General features: G+C 50.3%; 1 protein-coding gene across 1 annotated transcript in view; it reads left to right on the top strand.

Moving 5' to 3' along the window:
- Positions 1 to 18,831, top strand: part of NCSTN (nicastrin) — a 28,297-nt gene extending 9,466 nt beyond the window's left edge. The window contains exons 5-18 of the mRNA XM_030965286.1: positions 97 to 242; positions 1,291 to 1,444; positions 2,960 to 3,069; positions 4,305 to 4,457; positions 5,459 to 5,563; positions 7,087 to 7,164; positions 8,314 to 8,356; positions 8,650 to 8,776; positions 10,781 to 10,883; positions 11,476 to 11,571; positions 12,304 to 12,391; positions 13,632 to 13,783; positions 16,433 to 16,645; positions 17,964 to 18,831. Coding sequence (XP_030821146.1) covers positions 97 to 242; positions 1,291 to 1,444; positions 2,960 to 3,069; positions 4,305 to 4,457; positions 5,459 to 5,563; positions 7,087 to 7,164; positions 8,314 to 8,356; positions 8,650 to 8,776; positions 10,781 to 10,883; positions 11,476 to 11,571; positions 12,304 to 12,391; positions 13,632 to 13,783; positions 16,433 to 16,645; positions 17,964 to 18,086 — 1,691 coding nt within the window. The 3' untranslated portion in view covers positions 18,087 to 18,831. The remainder of the gene's footprint in view (positions 1 to 96; positions 243 to 1,290; positions 1,445 to 2,959; positions 3,070 to 4,304; positions 4,458 to 5,458; positions 5,564 to 7,086; positions 7,165 to 8,313; positions 8,357 to 8,649; positions 8,777 to 10,780; positions 10,884 to 11,475; positions 11,572 to 12,303; positions 12,392 to 13,631; positions 13,784 to 16,432; positions 16,646 to 17,963) is intronic.
- The last annotated feature ends 1,303 nt before the right edge of the window (positions 18,832 to 20,134 follow it).

The raw sequence follows: 20,134 nt of genomic DNA, 5'->3' as shown, positions 1-20,134 counted from the left end.
TTTCCCCTATTTTTCAGGTGTTTATTCAGACACCTACAGCCCACAGTTCTTGCCCTGTTTTTGCCCATTTTTCTCTGTTTTTCCCCCATTTTTCAGGTGTTTATTCAGACACCTACGGCCCCCAGTTTGCTCACTGCAACGGCTCCGAGTGGAACCCGGGTGGCTCCGGGGTCTCCTACGAGGATTTTCCCTTCCCCATTTTCCTGCTGCAGGACGCCAACGAGACCCAGCTCATCAAAGAGGTGAGGGGGGCACGGGGTGGGGAAAAATCCCATTAGAACCCCGCTAAAAATTTATTAAAATCCGTTAAAATCCAATTCAAATCATTTAAATCCACAAAACCCATTGAAAATTCATTAAATCCGTAAAAGTCCGTTGAGAATCCATTGAAAATTCAATAAAACTCAGTAAAATCAAGTCATTTAAATCTATTAAAATCCATTAAAGATTCACTACAATTTATTAAATTCAATGAAATCCGTTGAAAGTTCATTAAAATCTGTTCAACCCATAAAAGTCCATTGGAAGTTCATTAAAACCCATTCAATCTATAAAAATTCATTGAAAATACATTAAAATCCATTAAAACCATAAAAATGCATTAAAATCCATTAAAAATTCATTAAAATCTGTAAAAGTCCATTGGAAATTCATTAAAAATCCATTAAAATCCATTAAATCTATAAAAATCCATTAAATCCATGAAAATCCATTAAAATCCATTGCAAATTCATTAAAATCTATTAAACCCATCAAAAATCCACTACAATCCTTTAAATCCATAAAAACCCATTGAAAATCTATTTTAAAAGGCTGAAGATACAAAAAAAACTGTGTAATAATCTCCTAAAAATACAGAATATTCTTAAAAAGCTCATTGAAAAAAAAAAGCCATTGAGTACCCATTTAAAAAATATTAAGAAACAAAATAAGTCTCTTATGATTCTTTTAAAAATCCATTAAAGGGAATTGTAAGGAATCCACCAAAAATCTATTTTAAAATCTGCCGATAACCTTTAAAATTCTGTGAAAAACCCATAAAAACTTTAAAGAAGCCATAAGAAGCAACGAAGTACTGTTAAAAAATCATTTTAAAAAAACCTTTTAAAAAATCCTTTAAGAAAAAAATAAGGAGGCCATCAAAAATCCATTTACAAGTCTGTTAAAAAAATCCATTAAAAATCTTTAAAATTCCATTAAAAACCCATTTAAAAACCCAGAAAAAATTATTAAACATTTAATAAAAATCCCATAAAAATAAAAAACAACGCGCCGTGTTTGTGTTCTCAGTGTTTCCGAGCCCACAACGTGCCCAGCTCGCCGGGCTCCCCGCCGCAGTTCCCGCTCTGCGCCATGCAGCTGCAGTCCCACATGCACGCTGCAGCCAGCACTGTCACCTGCATGCGCCGCAGCTCGCTGCAGAGCGCCTTCAGCATCAACCCAGGTCAGTGCTGCATCAGCCCGGGGCAGTGATGCATGGGGGCTGCTGCATTGGGGCTGCAGAGCGCCTGCAGCATCAACCCAGGGCAGTGCTGCGTCAGCCCGGGGCAGTGATGCATTGCTGGGGCTGCTGCATTGGGGCTGCAGAGCGCCTGCAGCATCAACCCAGGTCAGTGCTGCATCAGCCCGGGGCAGTGATGCATGGGGGCTGCTGCATTGGGGCTGCAGAGCGCCTGCAGCATCAACCCAGGTCAGTGCTGCGTCAGCCCGGGGCAGTGATGCATTGCTGGGGCTGCTGCATTGGGGCTGCAGAGCGCCTGCAGCATCAGCCCAGGGCAGTGCTGCATCAGCCCGGGGCAGTGATGCATGGGGGCTGCTGCATTGGGGCTGCAGAGCGCCTTCAGCATCAACCCAGGTCAGTGCTGCATCAGCCCGGGGCAGTGATGCATGGGGGCTGCTGCATTGGGGCTGCAGAGCGCCTGCAGCATCAGCCCAGGGCAGTGCTGCATCAGCCCGGGGCAGTGATGCATTGCTGGGGCTGCTGCATTGGGGCTGCAGAGCGCCTGCAGCATCAGCCCAGGGCAGTGCTGCATTGCTGGGGGAATCTGAGAAAAACATGGGGGAAACCTTGGGGAAATCCTGGGAAAAGCACAGGGAAATCACAGGGAAATCCTGGGAAAAGCACAGGGAAATCACAGGGAAATCCTGGGAAAAGCCCTGAGGAAATAATGGGAAAATCCTGGAGGGATCACAGGGAAATCCTGGGAAAACCGCAGGGAAATCCTGGGAAAAGCACAGGGAAATTCTGGGGAATCTGGGAAAAACCCTGAGAAAATAATGGGAGAATCCTGGAGGGATCACAGGGAAATCCTGGGGAAATCCTGGGGAAATCCCAGGGAAGTCACAGGGAAATCCTGGGAGAATGCCAGGGAAAACCTGGGGAATCACAGGAGCATCCTGTGGAATCGTGGAGAAATCCTGGGGCAATCCCAGGGAAGTCCCAGGAAAATTCCAGAAAAATCCCAGGAGAACCCTGGAGGAATCCTGGGGAAATCACAAGAACGTCCTGGGAGAATCCTAGGAAATCCTGGGGCAATCACAGGAAGATGCTGAGGAAATCCGGAGAGAATCCTGGGGAAATCCCAGGAAAATTCCAGGAAAATCCTGGGAGAGCCCTGGAGGAATCCTGGCGAAATCCTGGGAATTCCACCATCTAGAACTCCTTGAATCCCACCAATCCTTTTGTTTCCTCCATAAAAATTCCCACAGAAATCCCGTTTTTGGCAGGTTTTCCCTGGAGTTTTCCCAACCTTTGGAATTTTTCCCATTCCCAGAGATCATGTGCGATCCCCTGCTGGATTTCAACCTCTGGACCTCCCTGAATCCTTTTTTTTCCATAAAAACTCCCTTTTTTCCTATAAAAACTGCCAGAGAAATTCTATTTTCCCCATTTTAGCAGGATTTCCCGGTTTTTTCCCTGGAGTTTTCCCAACCTTTGGAATGTTTTTCCCGTTCCCAGAGATCGTGTGCGATCCCCTGCTGGATTTCAACGTCTGGAGCTCCCTGCAGCCCATCAACGCCTCGGGGCGGCTGCAGCCCGAGCAGCAGGTGGTGCTGGCGGCCACCAGGGTGAGTGGAAATCCTGGGGGAATTCTGGGGAAAATCTGGGAAAATCCCGGGAAAATTCAGGGAAAAATCCTGGGAAAATTCTGGGGAAAATCCTGGGAAATTGTGGGGAAAAATCTGGGAAGATCATGGGGAAATCATGGGAAAAATCGTGGGGGAAATCGTGGGGAAATCCTGGGAAAGTTGTGGGGAGAATCCTGGGAAAATTCTGGGGAAAATCCTGGGAAATTTCTAGGAAAAATCCTGGGAAAATCGTGGTAAGAATTGTGGGGAAATCGTGGGGGAAATCCTGGGAATATCTCTGGGAAAATCCTGGGGAAATCATGGGGAAATTCCTGGGAAATTGTGGGGAAAATCCTGGGGAAATCATGGGAAGAATTGTGGGGAAATCATTGGAAAAATCGTGGGGGAAATTGTGGGGAAATCCTGGGAAAGTTGTGGGGAAAATCCTGGGAAAATTCTGGGAACATCTCTGGGAAAATCCTGTGGAAATCATGGGGAAATTCCTGGGAACATCTCTGGGAAAATGCTGGGGAAATCTCTGGGAAAAATCATGGGAACATCGTGGGGAGAAATCTGGGGAAATCATGGGAAAATCCTGGGAGCATCTCTGGGAAAATCGTGGGGAAATCATGGGAAGAATCGTGGGGAAATTCCTGGGAAAATCGTGGGGGAATTCTGGGAAAAATCCTGGGAACATCTCTGGGGAAATCCTTGGAATGTCTTTGGGAAAATTGTGGGGAAATTCCTGGGGGAATTGTGGGGGAAATCATGGGAATATCTCTGGGAGAATCCTGGGGAAATAAAGGAAAATCCCCCAGAAAAATCATGGAGAAATCCCAGGAAAAATCCTGGCAAAACGCTTTGAAAATCCCTGGAAAAATCCCACAAAAATCGCGTGAAAATCCCATGGAAATTGTGTTTCAGGGATGTTCCCTGGCCCATTCCAGTGTTTTCCAGGTGGACAGCCACTCGTTTTTCTGGAACATTCCCGTTGTTTTTCCCGTTTTTCCAGGTGGACAGCCACTCGTTTTTCTGGAACATTCCCATTGTTTTTCCCATTATTTTTTCCAGGTGGACAGCCACTCGTTTTTCTGGAACATTCCCGTTGTTTTTCCCATTTTTCCAGGTGGACAGCCACTCGTTTTTCTGGAACATTCCCATTGTTTTCCCATTTTTCCAGGTGGACAGCCACTCGTTTTTCTGGAACATTCCCGTTGTTTTTCCCTGTTTCCCAGGTGGACAGCCACTCGTTTTTCTGGAACGTGGCCCCGGGCGCCGAAGCTGCCGTCGGCTCCTTCGTGGCGCTGCTGGCGGCGGCCCAGGCCCTGCACGGAGCCCCCGGCGCCCAGAGCCTGCCCAGGAACGTCCTCTTCGTCTTCTTCCAGGGGGTGAGAGCCGGAATTCCCGGGGATCCAGCCCAGGATCCAGCCCCAGATCCTCGGGATCCAGCCCCAAACCATTGGGATCAATCCCAGCCCTTGGGAATGGGTTTTTCCTGGGTTTTTGGGTGGGATTGGGGTCAGCTCCGCTCCCCAGGAACGTCCTCTTCGTCTTCTTCCAGGGGGTGAGAGCAGGAATTCCTGGGGATCCAGCCCAGGATCCAGCCCCAAATCCTCGGGATCCATCTCAGGATCCAGCTCTGGATCTTTGGGATCAATCCCAGTCCTTGGGAATGGGTTTTTCCCGGGATTTTAGGTGGGATTGGGGTGAGCTCAGTTCCCCAGGAATGTCCTCTTCCCCAGGAATTTCTTCCAGGGGATGAGAGCCAGAATTCCCTGGGATCCAGCCCCAAATCTTTGGGATCACAGCCCTGAGTCCTTGCGATTAATCTCAGTCCTTGGGAATGGGATTTTCCTGGGGTTTTGGGTGGGATTGGCTCTGTTTCTGGGGTTTTTTTCTCTTTTCCCCATTCTCTTTCTTTCTTTCCCATTTCTTTCTCTTTTACTCCTTGCGTTTTCCTTCCTTTCCCCTTTTCTGTTTTCCATTTTCCCTTTCCCCTTTTTCTTTTTCCTTTTTTTCCATTTTCCCATTTTCCCCTTTTCCCTTTCCATTTTCCCTTTTCCTTTCACCTTTTCCCATTCCCCTTTCCCTTTCACCTTTTCCCCTTCCCTTTTCCCCTTTCTCTTCTCCCTTTCTTTTTCTTTTTCCTTTCCCATTTCCCCCTTTCCCATTTCCTCCTTTCCCATTTTCCCTTTTCCCTTCCCCCTTTCCCTTTCCCCCTTTTCTCCTTTCCCATTCCCCTTTCCCATTCCCCTTTCCCATTCCCCTTTCCCATTTCCCATTTCCCCATTCCCGTTTCCCCTTTCCCATTTCCCATTTCCCCATTCCCGTTTCCCATTTCCCATTTCCCCATCCCCACCCCGGAATTCCGGGAACTGCCCTTTTCCAGGAGACCTTCGATTACATCGGCAGCTCCCGCCTGGTGTTTGACATGGAGCAGGAGAAGTTCCCCGTGCGCCTGGAGAACATCGGCGCCTTCCTGGAGCTGGGCCAGGTCCGGAGCTCCCGCAGGGAACGCGTCCCAGGGATCCTTCTCCTGGGAATTCCCGAGTTTCCCCTGGGATTCCCTGAGTTTCCCCTGGGATTCCCTGAGTTTCCCTTGGAATTCCCAGAGTTTCCTCCAGAATTCCCTGAGTTTCCCCTGGGATTCCCTGAGTTTCCCCTGGGATTCCCTGAGTTTCCTCCAGAATTCCCTGAGTTTCCTCCGGGATTCCCTGAGTTTCCCTTGGAATTCCCAGAGTTTCCTCCAGGATTCCCTGAGTTTCCCCTGGGATTCCCTGAGTTTCCCTTGGAATTCCCAGAGTTTCCTCCAGAATTCCCTGAGTTTCCCCTGAGATTCCCTGAGTTTCCCTTGGAATTCCCAGAGTTTCCTCCAGGATTCCCTGAGTTTCCCCTGGGATTCCCTGAGTTTCCCTTGGAATTCCCTGAGTTTCCCCTGGGATTCCCTGAGTTTCCCTTGGAATTCCCAGAGTTTCCTCCAGAATTCCCTGAGTTTCCCCTGAGATTCCCTGAGTTTCCTCCAGAATTCCCTGAGTTTCCCCTGGAATTCCCTGAGTTTCCCCTGGGATTCCCTGAGTTTCCTCCAGAATTCCCTGAGTTTCCCCTGAGATTTCCTGAGTTTCCCTTGGAATTCCCAGAGTTTCCTCCATAATTCCCTGAGTTTCCCCTGGGATTCCCTGAGTTTCCCCTGGGATTCCCAGAGTTTCCCTTGGAATTCCCAGAGTTTCCCTTGGAATTCCCAGAGTTTCCTCCAGAATTCCCTGAGTTTCCTCCGGGATTCCCTGAGTTTCCCCTGGGGATTCCCCGAGTTTTCCCGTGGGATTCCCTGAGTTTCCCCTGGGATTCCCTGAGTTTCCCCTGGAATTCCCTGAGTTTCCCTTGGAATTCCCAGACTTTCCTCCGGGATTCCCTGAGTTTCCCCTGGGATTCCCTGAGTTTCCCTTGGAATTCCCAGAGTTCCCCCTGGAATTCCTTGGGTTTCCCTTGGAATTCCCAGAGTTTCCTCCAGAATTCCCTGAGTTTCCCCTGGGGATTCCCTGAGTTTCCTCCAGGATTCCCTGAGTTTCCCCTGAGATTCCCTGAGTTTCCCCTGGAATTCCCTGAGTTTCCTCCGGAGTTCCTGGAGTTTCCTCCAGAATTCCCTGAATTTCCCCTGGAATTCCCTGAGTTTCCTCCAGAATTCCCTGAGTTTCCGTTGGGATTCCCTGAGTTTCCCCTGGGAATTCCCTGAGTTTCCCCTGGGATTCCCTGATTTTTCCCTGAATTTCTCACCCCAACCCTGATTTTGCCCACCCTGGAGTTAGGTTTTCCATGGAATTCACATCCCAGCCCTCATTTTTCCCCGGAATTCCCATCCAGGGCCCTGGAATTTCTATCCAGAGGCTGGTCTTTCCCCTGGATTTCCCATCCCATCCCTGATTATTTCCCAGGAATTCCCATCCCATCCCTGATTATTTCCCAGGAATTCCCATCCCATCCCTGATTTTTCCCGGGTTTCCCCCCCGGGCTGTTTTCCAGGTGTCCCTGAGGAACAATTCCGTGCTCTGGATGCACACGGATCCCGTGTCCCGCCGGAACGAATCCGTGGAGTCCCAGGTGAGCCTGGAATGCCGGGAATGTTCCCCATCCCAAGGAATCCCTGGGAATTCCCTGCCGCCCTCGCTGGGACCCGTCCCGGGCTCGGAGCCTTTCCCAGAAACCCAAACCCTGCCGCAGTTCCTGGGATGTTCCCAAAAAAATCCGGGATCCCTCAGGGGATTTCACATTCCCACTGGGAATTCCAACCAGTCTCAGTGGGAATTCCACCTACTTCAGATTCCCAGTGGGAATTCCACCCAGTCCCAGTGGGAATTCCATCCGGTTCGAATTCCCAGTTCAAATTTCCAATGGGAATTCCATCCAGCTCAGATCCCCAGTGGGAATTCTGTCCAGTTCAAATTCCCAGTGGGAATTCCCTCTGCTTCTAATTCCCAGTGGGAATTCCCGGTGGGAATTCCAGCTACTTCAACTTTCCAGTGGGAATTTCGTCCAGTTCAAATTCCCAGTTCAGATTCCCACTGGGAATTCCACCTGCTTCAAATTTCCAGTGGGAATTCCAACTGGTTCAGATTCCCAATGGGAATTCCATCCAGTCCCACTGGGAATTCCATCCAGTTCAAATTCCCAGCGGGAATTCGTTCTGCTTTAACTTCACACTGGAATTCCAACCAGTCCAGATTCCCACTGGGAATTCCATCCCAAAGAACCCCCTGGGCTGATCCCCCAAACTCCACATTTTCCGTGGACATTCCAACCCAAACTCTGGGGTTTCCAGCAGGATTCCAACCCTCCCGTCCCAGAGCCCCTCGGCATTCCCGCCATTCCCATTATTCCCATTATTCCCGCCATTCCCGCTGTTTTTCCAGGTGCGGAATCTCCTGGCCGCGCTCTGCAGCTCCGGCTCCGGGGTTTCCCCACATCCCAGAACCCCCCGCCATTCCCACCATTCCCATCATTCCCATCATTCCCGGCATTCCCGGTATTCCCGTTATTCCCGTCATTCCCATTATTCCCATTATTCCCACCATTCCCGCTGTTTTTCCAGGTGCGGGCTCTCCTGGCCGCGCTCCGCAGCTCCAGCTCCGGGGTTTCCCCACATCCCAGCGCCCCTCAGCATTCCTGGCATTCCCATCATTCCCAGCATTCCCATTATTCCCATTATTCCCATTATTCCCGCCTTTCCTGTCATTCCCGCTGCTTGTCCAGGTGCGGAATCTCCTGGCCGCGCTCCGCAGCTCCAGCTCCGGGGTTTCCCCACATCCCAGAACCCCCGCCATTCCCGCCATTCCCATCATTCCCATTATTCCCGGCATTCCCGGTATTCCCGTTATTCCCATCATTCCCATTATTCCCATTATTCCCATTATTCCCGCCGTCATTCCCGCATCTCCAGGCGCATTCCTCGCTCACCCGGTTTTTCCAGAACCCGTCCGGGCTCTCCTGGCATTCCGGCTCCTGTTACAGCCCTTATCCCATTTTCCCACCATTCCGCTGTTTTGGGGGCGAATCTTCTGGCCGCCCCCCTCCCCCCCCCCCCGCATTCCGGGGTTTCCCTGCAGGAGCCGGGCGTGTCCCAGCCCCTGCCCCCCTCGTCATTCCAGAGGTTCCTGAGGTCCCGGAGCATCCCGGGCGTGGTGCTGAGCGACCACCGGGCGGAATTCCGCAACAGGTAAAAGGCGGGAATGCCGGGTAAAACCTGGGAATGCTGGGGCACGTAAAACCTGGGAATTTCGGGAATTCTAGGACAAGTAAAACCTGGGAATTCTGGGACATGTAAAATCTGGGAATTCTGGACAGGTAAGATCTGGGAATGCTGGGAATTCCAGGACAGGTAAAACCTGGGAATGCTGGGACACGTAAAACCTGGGAATTCCGGGAATTCTAGGACAGGTAAAACCTGGGAATTCCGGGAATTCTAGGACAGGTAAAACCTGGGAATTCTGGGACATGTAAAATCTGGGAATTCTAGGACAGGTAAGATCTGGGAATGCTGGGAATTCCAGGACAGGTAAAACCTGGGAATGCTGGGACAGGTAAAACCTGGGAATTCCGGGAATTCTAGGACAGGTAAAACCTGGGAATGCTGGGACATGTAAAATCTGGGAATTCTAGGACAGGTAAAATCTGGGAATGCTGGGAATTCCAGGACAGGTAAAACCTGGGAATTCTGGGATGCGTAAAACCTGGGAATTCCGGGAATTCTAGGACAGGTAAAACCTGGGAATGCTGGGACAGGTAAAACGTGGGAATTCCGGGGCAGGTGAAACTCAGAATTCCGGGAATTCTGGGACGGGTAAAAACTAGGAATTCTGGGATAGGTAAATCTGGGAATGCCATGAATTCCGGGAATTCTAGGACAGGTAAAATCTGGGAATTCTGGGACAGGTAAAATGTGGGAATTCTGGGAATTCCGGGGCAGGTAAAATCTGAGAATGCCAGGAATTCCAGGGCAGGTGAAACTGAGAATTCCGGGAATTCTGGGACGGGTAAAAACTGGGAATTCCGGGACAAGTAAATCTGGGAGTGCTGGGATTTCTGGGACAGGTAAAATCCAGGAATTCTTGGACAGGTAAATCTGGGAATTCTGGGACAGGTAAAATCCAGGAATGCTGGGAATTCCAGGAATTCTGGGACAGGTAAAACTGGGAATGCCAGGAATGCTGGGACAGGTAAAATCTGGGAATTCTGGGCATTCCAGGGCAGATAAAAAAACCAGGAATTCCAGAGCAGGTATAAATCCTGGAATTCCAGGAATTCTGGGAATTCCAGAACAGGTAAAACCTAGACATTCTGGAGCTGGTAAAATATCCTGGAATTCTGGGAATTCTGTGCATTCCGGAACAGGTACAAATCCCGGAATTCTGGGAATTGCGGGACAGGTAAAATCCGGGAATTCCGGGCATTCCAGCGGGATCCCACCGGAATCCCGTCCCGAAAATCCGGGATTTCCAGCCGGGTTTGACCCTTCCCGTGGGAACGGCGGCCCGGCGGGAGCGCTGGGAATGCTCGGAGGAGCGGCAGGGAATTGCTCGGACAGGCGAGAGGAAATTCCGGCTTTTTCCGGGAGAACGTTCCTGGCCCCGAGCCCGGAGGCGCCGGAGCCGCAGCTGCGCTTCCGGAGGCTGCTCCCGGAATTTTTCATGGAATTATTCCCCGGCTGTTTCCTCTCCCCTTCCAGGGGGGTTTTTTTTCGGGATCACCCCCCGTGACCCCGGTCCGGCGTTTCCGAAGGAATTCTGGGATCCGCAGCGGGAATTTGGGAATCCCAAAAACCCCAAATCCCAGCTCTGGGATCATCCCGGCTTTCCCGGGAATGTGGGAATTCCCTTGGAATTCCAGCCGGGATCAGCCGTCGATGGATGACGAATTGATAAAAACCTCTTGGAATTCCCAACTTTTCCTCGGATCCTTTGGGAATGTTCCCCTTCCCAGCTCATGGAACGGGGTCTGAAATTCCAACCTCAGCCTGGAAAATCCCAGGCGGGAATTCCGAGCCCTCCTTGTTAATCCCAGAAAATCCCTCGGGAGAAGCTTCGGCATTCCGACCCCTCCTCGTTAAATTCCCGGGAATGGGAAATTCCCGGTCCCTTCTCCAGTGGGGTTTTCCCTCTGGGATGGGAATTCCAGCCCCATCCTGGATTTTTCACGGGTTTTTCCCGGATTTTGTTCCCAGGTACTTCCAGAGCATCTACGACACGGCCGAGAACATCGGGATGCATTATCCCGAGGGAATGAGCCCCGAGGAGCAGCTGGACTTCGTCACCGACACCGCCAAGGTCCCGCGGGATTCCCGGAATTCCGGGAATTCCTGGGGTTCGGAGGATCCGGGGATTCCTGGGGTTTGGGATCTGGGACTTGGGATCCTGGGGATTCCTGGATTTTGGGGCTTGGGATCCAGGGGATTCCTGGGATTTGGGAGATGGGAATTCTTGGGGTTTGGCATCCGAGGGATTCCTAGGATCTGGGGGATTCCTGGGGTTTGGGAGATGGGAATTCCTGGAATATGGCATCTGGGATTTGGGATCCAGGACTTGGGATCCAGGGGATTCCTAGGGTTCAGGAGCTGGGAATTCCTCGGGTTTGGGATCCAGAGGATTCGTAGGATTTGGGATCCAAGGGATTCTTGAGATTTGGGATCCAGGTGATTCCTGGGACTCAGAATCCGGGCAGGAATGGGAATTGGAGGGGAGGGAAAGGTGGGAGAAGTTGGGAAGGAGCTGGGAGGGATTTGGGAGTGGGGAGAGGAGGGAAAAGCCGGGAATGAGGGCGGGAAGGACCCGGGAGCGTTGGGATGGGGGAGCTTGGGGCCGGACGTTTTCCCAGAATTCCCGGGATTCCCGTAATTCCCGGGTTTGTCCCGTTCTCCAGGCCCTGGCCGAGGTGGCCACGCTGCTGGCCCGGGCTCTGTTCTCCCTGGCCGGGGGAAAAACCGGGACTGAGAACATCCGGGCGGATCCCAAAACGGTGGGAATTGTGCTGGGAATGAGCGGTGGGAATGCTGCAGTGGGAATCCACAGTCGGTCTGGCATCCCCAGTTTCCCTGGAATGCCCAATTTTCCTGGGATCCCTGGGATTAAAATCCCCAATTTCCCTGGAATTGGAAAATTCCTTTGCTGAAATCCCTGGAGTCAGAATCCCCAAAAATCCCTGGAATTAGAATCCCCAATTTCCTTGGGATTCGTAGAATTGGAACCCCTGGGATTGGAATCCCTAATTCTCCTGGAATTCCTGGAATTACAATCCACAGTTTTGCTGGGATTCCTAGAATTGAAATCCATGGAATCGGAATCCCCATTTTTTCCTGGGATCCCTGGAATCAGAACCCACAATTTTTCTGGGATTCCCCATTTTCCTGGAATTCCCGTTTTTCCTGGGATCCCTGGAATCGGAATCCCTGATTTTCCTGGGATTCCCCATTTTCCTGGGATTCCCAAATTTTCCTGGAATTCCTGTTTTTCCTGGGATTCCCCATTTTCCTGGAATTCCCGTTTTTCCTGGGATCCCTGGAATCGGAATCCCTGATTTTCCTGGGATTCCCCATTTTCCTGGGATTCCCCATTTTCCTGGAATTCCCGTTTTTCCTGGGATCCCTGGAATCGGAATCCCTGATTTTCCTGGGATTCCCCATTTTCCTGGGATTCCCCATTTTCCTGGGATCCCCGTTTTCCCTGAGGGAATGCCGGGGTTTCCCCCCAGGTCACTCGGCTGCTCTTCGGGTTCCTGCTCAACTCCAACAACTCCTGGTTCCAGTCCCTGATCAAACCCGACCAGAAGGGAATCCTGGGTGAGGAGAGACCCCAGTTCCCGCTTTTCCTGCTGGGATTCCCGGCTGGAATTCCCCTTTTTCCAGCTCTGATTCCCATGAGCTGTGATCTTCATTTTTCCCAACTGAGATCCCCGCTTTTCTCAGCTGTAATTCACATTTTGCCCAGCTGAGATCCCCATTTTTCCTGCCTGTAATTCCCATTTTCCCATCTCCAATTCCCATTTTTCCTAGTTGTAATTCCCATCTTTCCTGGCTATGATTCCCATTTTTCCCCTCTCCAATCCCCGTTTTCCCCTCTCTAATCCCCATTTTTCCAGCTGTGATTCCCTGTCCCCAATCCCGTTTTTCCTCATTCCCCAGAGCCTGAATTCCCATTCCCATTTTCCCCATCCCCCAGAGATGTAATTCCCATTCCCAATCCTGTTCCCAATCCCATTTCTGTTCCCATTTTTCTGAATCTCGTAATTCCTGTTCCCAATCCCATTTTTCCCGTGTTTTTCCTGTTTCCCAATCCCGTTTTTCCTGTTCCCAATCCCATTCCCAACCCCGTTATTCCCATTCCCAACCGCGTTATTCCTGTTCCCAATCCCGTTTTTCCCATTTTTCCCGTTCCCAATCCCATTTTTCCCGTGTTTTTCCTGTTTCCCAATCCCATTTTTCCCGTTCCCAATCCCATTCCCAATCCCGTTACTCCTGTTCCCAATCCCGTGATTCCTGTTCCAAATCCTGGTTTTCCCATTTTTCCCATTCCAAATCCTGTTTTTCCCATTCCCAATCCCGTGATTCCCATTCCCAATCCCGTTTTTCCCATTTTTCCCGTTCCCAATCCTGTTTTTCCCATTTTTCCCGTTCCCAATCCCATGGTTCCCGTTCCCAATCCCGTTTTTCCCATTCCCAATCCCGTTATTCCCGTTCCCAATCCCATTTTTCCCATTTTTCCGTTCCCAATCCATTCCTCCCATTTTTCCCTTTTCCCATTCAAACTTTTTCCCATTCCCAATCCCGTGATTCCCATTCCAAATCCTGTTTTTCCCATTTTTCCCATTCCCAATCCCGTGATTCCCGTTCCCAATCCCGTTTTTCCCATTTTTCCTGTTCCAAATCCTGTTTTTCCCGTTCCCAATCCCGTGATTCCCGTTCCCAATCCCGGTTTTCCCATTTTTCCCATTCCAAGTCCTGTTTTTCCCATTTTTCCCGTTCCCAATCCCGTGGTTCCCGTTCCCAATCCCGTTTTTCCCGTGTTTTTCCCGTTTCCCAGGCCCGTTCCCCCAGCACTACGTGGCCGTGTCCAGCCCCACCAACACCACGCAGCTGCTGCAGGCGGTGCTGGGGAACCTGACCGGGAGCAGCGCCAACCTGAGCCGGGAGCAGTGCCAGAGCCCCGGGAAAACACCCGGAACGCTGCCCGAGGTGGGAATTCTGATTGGGATAATGGGATTGGGATAATGGGATTGGGATTTGGGATAACGGGATTGGGATTGGGATAATGGGAGCGGTGCCAGAACCCCGGGAAAACACCCGGAACGCTGCCCGAGGTAATCCGGGATTTGGGATAACGGGATTGGGATAACGGGAGCAGTGCCAGAGCCCCGGGAAAACACCCGGAACACTGCCCGAGGTGGGAATTCTGATTGGGATAATGGGATTGGGATAATGGGAGCGGTGCCAGAGCCCCGGGAAAACACCGGGAACACTGCCCGAGGTGGGAATTCTGATTGGGATAATGGGATTGGGATAATGGGATTGGGATTTGGGATAATGGGATTGGGATAATGGGATTGGGATTGGGATAATGGGAGCTGTGCCAGAGCCCCGGGAAAACACCCGGAACCCAGCCCGAGGTGGGAATTCTGATTGGGATAATGGGATTGGGATTTGGGATAATGGGATTGGGATAATGGGATTGGGATTTGGGATAATGGGATTGGGATAATGGGATTGGGATTGGGATAATAGGAGCGGTGCCAGAACCCCGGGAAAACACCGGGAACGCAGCCCGAGGTGGGAATTCTGATTGGGATAATGGGATTGGGATTTGGGATAATGGGATTGGGATAATGGGATTGGGATTGGGATAATGGGAGCGGTGCCAGAACCCCGGGAAAACTCCAGGAACGCTGCCCGAGGTAATCCGGGATTTGGGATAACGGGATTGGGATAACGGGAGCGGTGCCAGAGCCCCAGGAAAACACCCGGAACACTGCCCGAGGTGGGAATTGTGATTGGGATAATGGGATTGGGATAACGGGAGCGGTGCCAGAGCCCCGGGAAAACACCCGGAACGCTGCCCAAGGTGGGAATTCTGATTGGGATAATGGGATTGGGATAATGGGATTGGGATTTGGGATAATGGGATTGGGATAATGGGATTGGGATTGGGATAACTGGAGCAGTGCCAGAACCCTGGGAAAACACCGGGAACGCAGCCCGAGGTAATCCGGGATTTGGGATTATGGGAGCGGTGCCAGAGCCCCGGGAAAACACCCGGAACGCTGCCCGAGGTAATCCCAAATGTGGGATTGGGATTGGGATTGGGATGGGATTTGGGTTTTTCCATGTGTAATTCCCTTTTTCCCTAGCTATCATTCCCATTCCCAGCTGTAATTCACATTTTCCATGTGCCATTCCCAGCTCTCATACCCGTTTTTCCCTGTGTAATTCCCATTTTCTGTATAATTCGATTTTCCCCTGTGTAATTCCCATTTTCCCTGTAAAATTCCCATTTCCCTATATAATTCCCATTTTCTGTGTAATTCCCATTTCCCTGTATAATTACCATTTCCCTGTGTAATTCCCATTTTCCCCTGTATAATTCCCATTTTCTGTATAATTTCCATTTGTGTAATTCCCATTTTCCCTGTATAATTCCCATTGTATAATTCCCATGTGTAATTCCCATTTTTATATCCCATTTTTCTGTATAATTTCCATTTCCTGTGTAATTCCCATTCCCTGTATATTCCCATTTTCCCTGTATAATTCCCATTTTTTCCTGTATAATTCCCATTTTCCCTGTATAATTCCCATTTCCTGTATAATTCATTTTCCCCTGTATAATCCCATTTTCCCCTGTGTAATTCCCATTTCCCCTGTATAATTCCCATTTTCCTGTATAATTCCCATTTTCCCTGTATAATTCCCATTTTCTGTATAATTTCCATTTCCCTGTGTAATTCCCATTTTCCCCTGTATAATTCCCATTTTCCCCTGTATAATTCCCATTTTCCCTGTGTAATTCCCATTTTCCCCTGTGTAATTCCCATTTTCTGTATAATTTCCATTTCTGTGCCATTTCCCTGTATAATTCCCATTTTCCCTGTATAATTCCCATTTCCCTGTATAATTCCCATTTCCCTGTATAATTCCCATTTTCCCCTGTATAATTCCCATTTTCCCTGTATAATTCCCATTTTTCCCTGTATAATTCCCATTTTCCCTGTATAATTCCCATTTTTCCCTGTATAATTCCCATTTTCCCCTGTGTAATTCCCATTTCCCTGTGTAATTCCATTTTCCCCTGTATAATTCCCATTTTCCCCTGTATAATTCCCATTTTCCCCTGTGTAATTCCCATTTCCCCTGTGTAATTCCCATTTTCCCCTGTATAATTCCCATTTCCCCTGTATAATTCCCATTTCCCCTGTATAATTCCCATTTTCTGTGTAATTCCCATTTTCCCCTGTGTAATTCCCATTTTCCCCTGTATAATTCCCATTTCCCTGTATAATTCCCATTTCCCTGTGTAATTCCCATTTCCCCTGTATAATTCCCATTTTCCTGTATAATTCCCATTTTCTCCTGTATAATTCCCATTTTCCCCTGTATAATTCCCATTTCCCTGTATAATTCCCATTTTCCCCTGTATAATTCCCATTTTCCTGTATAATTCCCATTTCCCCTGTATAATTTCCATTTTCCTGTATAATTCCCATTTCCTTGTGTAATTCCCATTTCCCCTGTATAATTCCCATTTTCTGTGTGATTCCCATTTTCCCCTGTATAATTCCCATTTCCCCTGTGTAATTCCCATTTTCCCCTGTGTAATTCCCGCTTTCCCAGCTGTACGAGTACTGGTGGGTGCAGGGCCCCCTGGACGGGAACTCCTCGTCCCGGATTCCCGGCTGTGTCCGCTCCGGCGTCCGTCTGTCCCCCGCGCTGTCCCCGGCCTTCGAGCTGCGCCGCTGGGACTCGCGGGAATTCTCCACGTGGACCGAGAGCCGCTGGAAGGACATCAGGGCCCGGATCTTCCTGGTGGCCAGCAGGGAGCTGGAGGTGACACAGGGGACACCCCGAGGGGACAGGGATGGGACACAGAGAGGTGGCAGGGACACGGACACGGGGATGGGACAGGGAGGGACCCTGGGTTTATCCCAATCCCCAATATCCCCAATTCCCAATATCCCAAATCTCCAACATCCCAAATTCCCTATCCCCAAGATCCCAAATTGCCAATCCACAATATCCCAAATCCCCAATTCCCAATACCCTAATTCTCGGTATCCCCAATATCCCAAATTCCCAATATCCCCAATATCCCCAATATCTCCAATATCCCAAATTCCCTATCCCCAATATCCAAAATCTCCAATGTCCTAAATTCCCACTCTACAATATCCCAAATCCCCAATTCCCAATACCCCAATTCTCAGTATCTCCAATATCCCAAATCCCCAATTCCCAGTGTCCCCAATATCCCAAATCCCCAATTCCCAGTGTCCCCAATATCCCAAATTCCCAATTCCCAGTGTCCCCAATATCCCAAATCCTCAATTCCCAGTATCCCAAATCCCAAATTCCCAGTATCCCCAATATCCCAAATTCCCAATATCCCCAATATCCCACATTCCCAGTTCCCAAATCCCCATTCCCAAATCTCCTAAATTCTCAATATCCCCAATATCCCAAATCCTCAATTCCCAGTATCCCAAATCCCAAATTCCCAATATCCCCAATATCCCAAATTTCCCAATCCCCAAATCCCCATTCCCAAATCTCCTAAATTCTCAATATCCCCAATATCCCAAATTCCCAATATCCCAAATCCTCAATTCCCAGTATCCCAAATCCCAATCCCAGTATCCCCAATACCCAAATTCCCAATATCCCCAATATCCCACACCCATTCCCAACCCCCCCAAATCTCCTAAATTCTCAATATCCCCAATACCCAAATCCTCACCCAGTGTCCCCAATCCCAAACCCCAATCCCCAATATCCCACATCCCAGTTCCCAAATCCCCATTCCCAAATCTCCTAATCTCAATACCCCAATACCCAAATCCTCAATCCCAGTGTCCCCATATCCCAAATTCCCAATTCCCCAATATCCCCCCATTCCCAAATCCCCACCCAAATCTCCTAAATCTCAATATCCCCATCCCAATCCTCCCCAGTTCCCAAATCCCATTCCCCAATATCCCCAATCCCCCCACCCCAAATCCCCATTCCCAAATCTCCTAAATTCTCAATATCCCCAATATCCCAAATTCCCAGTATCCCAAACCCCCAAATTCCCAGTTCCCAAATCCCCAATCCCAAATCTCCTAAATTCCCAAGATCCCAAACATCCCAAATTCCCGTTTTTCCCCAGCTGCTGACGCTGGCCCTGGGGGTGCTGGTGCTGCTCCTGTCCCTGCTCTGCACCTTCCTCATCAACTCCAAGGCCTCGCTGCTCTTCGGGATCCCGGCCCCGCCCGGCTCCTCTGGATACTGAAAATCCGGGAAAAACCGCCTGGAAAATCCCAGAAAAACGTCCCGGAAAATCTGGGAAAACGTCCTGGAAAATCCGGGAAAACATCCTGGAAAATTGCAGGAAAACCTCCTGGAAAATCCAGGAAAACCGCCTGGAAAATTGCAGGAAAACCTCCTGGAAAATTCAGGAAAACCTCGTGGAAAACCCGGGAAAAAATGCCTGGAAAATCCCAGAAAAACCTCCTGGAAAATCCCGGAGAACCTCATGGAAAATCCCAGAAAACATCCTGGGAAATCCAGAAAAAATGCCTGGAAAATTCGGGAAAACCTCCTGGAAAATTCGGGAAAACTTCCTGGAAAAGCCTCGGGAGGGAATCCCCCCCTGGAGCTGGAAATGCCAGAGGTGTTCCCGGGAAATCCCGGAATTCCAGGTGGGATCGGTGCCCTGGGTGGGAAATTCCCAAAATTCCCATTTGGATTCGATGCCCTGAGTGAAAAATTCCCCGGAATTCCTGATTGGCAAATTCCTGGAATTTCTGGATGGATCCAGTGCCCTGAGCAGCAAATTCCCAAAATTTTCCTGGGAAAATTTTCCCATCCTGTTTCCCAGGGTGGAGCTTTTCCCAAAATCCAGATAAAGAAAGGATAAAGACTTTTTTTTGGGGGGGGAATTGTGAGGAATTCCAAAGGGTCTGGGAATGTCCCAATGGAAAAAAGTCCCTTTTTCCCTGGGATTTGTAAATATTATAAATAAACCCATGGAATTTCCAAGGAACCTTTTTTATTTCCAGGGTTTTTTTGCCGAAGAAAAAGAGGGAAAACGCTGGGAACTGGGGGAGTTTGGGGTTTGGATAAAAAAGATGGGATTTGGATCCCAAAGAATTCATGGAAAAGGAGGAGCTGATTGGGAAAAGCTTTGGGATAACAGATGGGGAGGAAGAGACGGGGCCAGATGGAGCCGAAATTCGGGATAATGGGCTGGAAATTTGGGATATTGAGCCGGGAATTCGGGATAATGAACCGGGAATTTGGGATAATGGGCGAGAAATTTGGGATATTGAGCCGGGAATTCCGGATAATGGGCCTGGAACTTTTGGGATAATGAACCGGGAATTCGGGATATTGAGCCGGAATTCGGGATCGTGGGCCTGGAGCTGCAACTGTGGATGAGCAAAATCCCGGGAATTCTCAGGACTGGGAATGAACAAAATCCCGGGAATTCCGGGACTGGGAATGAACAGAATCCCGGGAATTCCGGGACTGGGAATGACCAAAATCCCGGCAGAACCTTCCCGGCTCCGTGGGGTCTTTGGGGTCCGAGCACATCCCTGGATGGGATCCCCCATTCCCGGCAATTCCAGGCGGGAATCCCGGCAGGGAAAAGGAGGAAAAGCTGGGCCGGGACCCTCCCGAAGGGAATTTCCCGGGAATTTCTCTGGGACCCGCGGCCCCGATCCCGGTTCCGTTTTGGGATCAGCTCCCCGGTCCCGGTTCCGTGTTTGGGATCAGCTCCCCGATCCCGTTCCAGGAGGATCCGGGGCGGGAGGGGCGCCCGGAATTCCCGGCGGGAAGCGCTGGCAGCGGGGGCGGCTCCGCTCGTTCCTTCCCGGCTCATTCCCGGCTGGAATCGCGCCCGGAGCCGCCGGGCTCAGCTGCGGCCGCGCCGGGAACGATCCCAAAAAATCCCCTCGGGGCGGAGGGGAGGGGATTCGGGGTGGGAACGTGGGGCTTGGAGTGATGGATGGGGATTTGGGAGTCGGGATTTGGGATTTGGGGTGATGGATGGGGATTTGGGGTGTGGGATTTGGGATTTGGGGTGATGGATGTGGATTTGGGGTGTGGGATTTGGGATTCGGGATGGGGAGTGGTGGATGCGGGAGGAGCCGGGAACGATCCCAAAAATCCTCTCCTGGGAGTGTGGGATTGGGATGTGGGATGGGGATTGGGATGGGGATTGGGATGGGGATTGGGATGGGGATTGGGATGGGTGGGATGGGGTTGGGTGGGTGGGATGGGTTGGGTGGGTTGGGATGGGATGGGTGGGGATGTGGATGGGGTGGTGGGGATGGG

The sequence above is a fragment of the Camarhynchus parvulus genome, chromosome 25 (assembly GCF_901933205.1).
Source record: "Camarhynchus parvulus chromosome 25, STF_HiC, whole genome shotgun sequence".
Lineage (NCBI taxonomy): Eukaryota > Metazoa > Chordata > Aves > Passeriformes > Thraupidae > Camarhynchus > Camarhynchus parvulus.
This window is presented reverse-complemented; position numbering and strand designations above follow the sequence as displayed.